General features: G+C 32.3%; 1 protein-coding gene across 1 annotated transcript; it reads left to right on the forward strand.

Annotated features, from left to right (window-relative positions):
• Positions 1–1,950: 1,950 nt before the first annotated feature.
• Positions 1,951–2,889, forward strand: LOC116889897 (olfactory receptor 2AP1-like). Its single transcript, XM_032890720.1, has one exon. The coding sequence runs from the start codon at positions 1,951–1,953 to the stop codon at positions 2,887–2,889; it is 939 nt and encodes a 312-aa protein (XP_032746611.1).
• The last annotated feature ends 464 nt before the right edge of the window (positions 2,890–3,353 follow it).

Genomic DNA, 3,353 nt, shown 5'->3' on the forward strand with positions numbered 1-3,353 from the left:
GATTTTATAACAACCTGTAAATTTTTGCGAAAAATTATTTTTACAAAAGTTTCAACTGCCCATGTTGTAATATTCAAAACACCAAAATTTTCCTGATACAATTCAATTTTATAGTCTGCTTTCCTCACTTGGCAAAACTTGTCTTTGCTTTATTCATACAAAATAATTTTCAAATTTTACCTTCATAAACATAATTTGTGATTATAACTAACATATATTATATAAAATAATATGTCAGTCTTCTTGGTGAAAAATGGTAACACTGGAAGAACTTTTACATTTTCTTGCATAGCAAAAACATATCTTCTAAATATGTCCTCAATTTGTAGATAGAAAATACTTTCTAGTCATGGAGGATTGCACTACTAAAATAGAGTTAATTATTTGAATATAAGTTTCAATAATTTTAACAAAAGTAGTGTTACAAATTTAAAGATAAGTTAAAATATATTTTTGCATAAAACTTGACAATATCTATATAATTTTTCTACCTTTTATAAGAGAGGATCAGGGATTGCAACCAGAGCTTACTCTAATTTACTTAGTTTTAAATTAAATAATTAAGTATATATTTTGAAATAACTAGAAAATAATTTTTCTTCCTAATCTATTGTCATGTACTTAATCATATTTGAATAAAATATATTATTCTTTATGGGTTTGTTACAAAACATTGTATGTATTGCTAAACTTGAAGTGACATTGTAAGGCATGTATAGGACAAGATTTTGAGCAAACATAAAACATAAATCGTTGGCTGATCACTATGCCAATATAAAATGTTCTGGGCATTCATTAACCCTGGAACATAACACAACCTTATTGTAACACGGGAAGAGTGACTGATATGAATTCTGAACATTATTAAGAAATGAGATCAAAGTAGACAAGCAATACCACCAAACCTGAAACCTGTTTAATTCTCAGGACTCACATTGGAAAGCTAAGCCAACACCCACTAGTTGCTGTCTTAGTCTGATCTGCACACTTGCACCATGACTCACGTTCCATTCCCATGACAGAAAATTAAAAAAATAAAAATGTAGTAGAGGTTGTTGTTTTATCTCTTTAACTGAGTAAGCCAAAGTATTGGAGCTTCAGTAGGCACATAATGATATTTAAAATGGTAGAGTGACGATAAATAAGAAGTACAAATAAAGAAAGAGGTGATAACAGCCAAGGTTAGGTTTTGTTAATTTATTTTAGAGATGATAAGGTAATTAAACTTTTTTCTCCTTCCCTTTCTCCCTCCAGATGCTCAAATATACATTTTTCCTTCAAATTCCTGGCCGCATTTTTCACTAATGTTACTGCATGCATATATGAATTCATATATACATATATGTTCCTAAATATAAGGACTTCAGTTTCAATATGATAGTTCATCTTTTGGTTTATATTTATCTGTTGATTGAAAATTTGATTAAAATGGTAACTTTAAAGTAAGCATTTTTTCTAAAAATTCACCAGTATATATTCATTGTATGAAATTATGACTTTCATAACAGTATTTTCATTCAGCTGTAGAATATATTTTAAATATATTTACAGTCCATTGCCTCTCTGAGTTACTGTCATTTTCCCCTCCTACTTTTATATCACATGCATCCATGCATATTTCTTTAGAAAACTATGAAATTATGGCAGCTGCTAATTACTTCAGAGAATAAAATCAGAACAGAAAATAAGGAATCATCAGCCAGTAAGAAAGTATGTACTGATATAATTTAGAAGTATCACCCAATCTCCAAGTATGGAAACAAGTCAATATATCTAGGGCTTTTGTTGTTCTAGTATAATTAACTTTCAAAATGAAAAGTATAGAAAGAAGGTTCAGAATTTGAATCATTTTTTTAGTTGTGGATTCTGATTTTATATTGAAACCAAATTAAATTTCACTTCAACCCTTTCATATTGTTATTCGCTGTTTTGACTTGCCTGACATTAATGATGGCAAACCACTCATCAGTGACACAGTTCATTCTTCTTGGATTGACAAATGATGTCAACCTTCAAGCTGTGCTTTTTCTCTTTCTGCTTTTAACTTATATCTTAAGTGTCATGGGGAACTCAGCCATCATTCTGTTGACTCTGTTGGATTACCGCCTCCAGACACCTATGTATTTCTTCCTCCGAAATTTTGCATTTTTGGAGATATCTTTTACCTCTGTATTTGTTCCCAAAATGCTAATCAATATTGGAACCGGAGACAAGACTATTTCCTTTGCTGGTTGCTTCACACAGTATTTTTTTGCAATCCTTCTGGGAGCAACCGAATTTTACCTCTTAGCAGTGATGTCTTATGACCGCTATGTCGCCATTTGCAGACCCCTGCATTACACAACAGTCATGAACAGGAAACTTTGCTTTCAACTAGTTTTAAGTTCCTGGTTATCTGGTTTTATAGTTGTGGCTGTGCCACATGCAATGACTCTTCAGTTGCCTTTCTGTGCATCTAACATCATCAATCATTATTGCTGTGACTACACTATACTGCTACATTTATCCTGTTCAGACACACACTTCATAGAAGTGATCCAGTTCCTCCTGGCTGCGGTGACCCTCATCTTCACCTTGCTGCTAGTGGTTCTCTCCTACACATACATCATCAAGACCATTTTGAGGATCCCCTGTATTCAACAGAGAAAGAAAGCTTTTTCTACATGTTCCTCTCACATGATAGTTGTCTCACTTTCTTATGGAAGCTGTATTTTCATGTATATAAATCCTTCTTTTAAAGATGCAGCAAATTTTAATAAGAGAGTAGCTGTTTTAAATACCTCTGTTGCACCTCTGTTAAACCCATTCATCTACACTCTTAGAAACAAGCAAGTGAAAATAGCCTTCAAAGATATGGTGAGGAAGGTTATAAGTTTCTTAAAAAAGTAGGACACTTTGAGGCTTAGTACTAAGGAAATAAAGGTTTAGAATGTTACAATGCACATGCCTATATCACTCATTCTTTTAATTAGGCCATCTTTCTTCTATCAAGACAGTATTTGTGTTCCTGTGTATTCTGTTTGGTTTTTATTTAAATCTCACTTGAAAATTAAAATTATTATTTTATGCACATGGATGCTTTTCTGTACATATATGTAGATGGAATGTTGATCTTTGTATGTGTCTGTGTGTGTATTTAAATATATATATATATATTTACAGTAGGAAAAGTAGAAATCTTAAAACATACATGCTTGTCCCTTGAAAGGGATAGATGTATAACGTGTTTTCTGCTCAGAAGTCTTGGAAGAAATGTGAATAATACCCTGGGGAACGTTGTGCTCTCTCTGTGGCCAGGCCATGCTGGCTCCTCCAGACTGTGATTTTAAGTTTGTTTGTCTCAGTCAATATAT

The sequence above is a fragment of the Rattus rattus genome, chromosome 1, assembly GCF_011064425.1.
Source record: "Rattus rattus isolate New Zealand chromosome 1, Rrattus_CSIRO_v1, whole genome shotgun sequence".
Taxonomy (NCBI): domain Eukaryota; kingdom Metazoa; phylum Chordata; class Mammalia; order Rodentia; family Muridae; genus Rattus; species Rattus rattus.

Bases quoted from the DNA above. Each gene is read 5' to 3' on its own strand.
- LOC116889897 (XM_032890720.1), top strand. From the start codon at position 1,951: ATGGCAAACCACTCATCAGTGACACAGTTCATTCTTCTTGGATTGACA.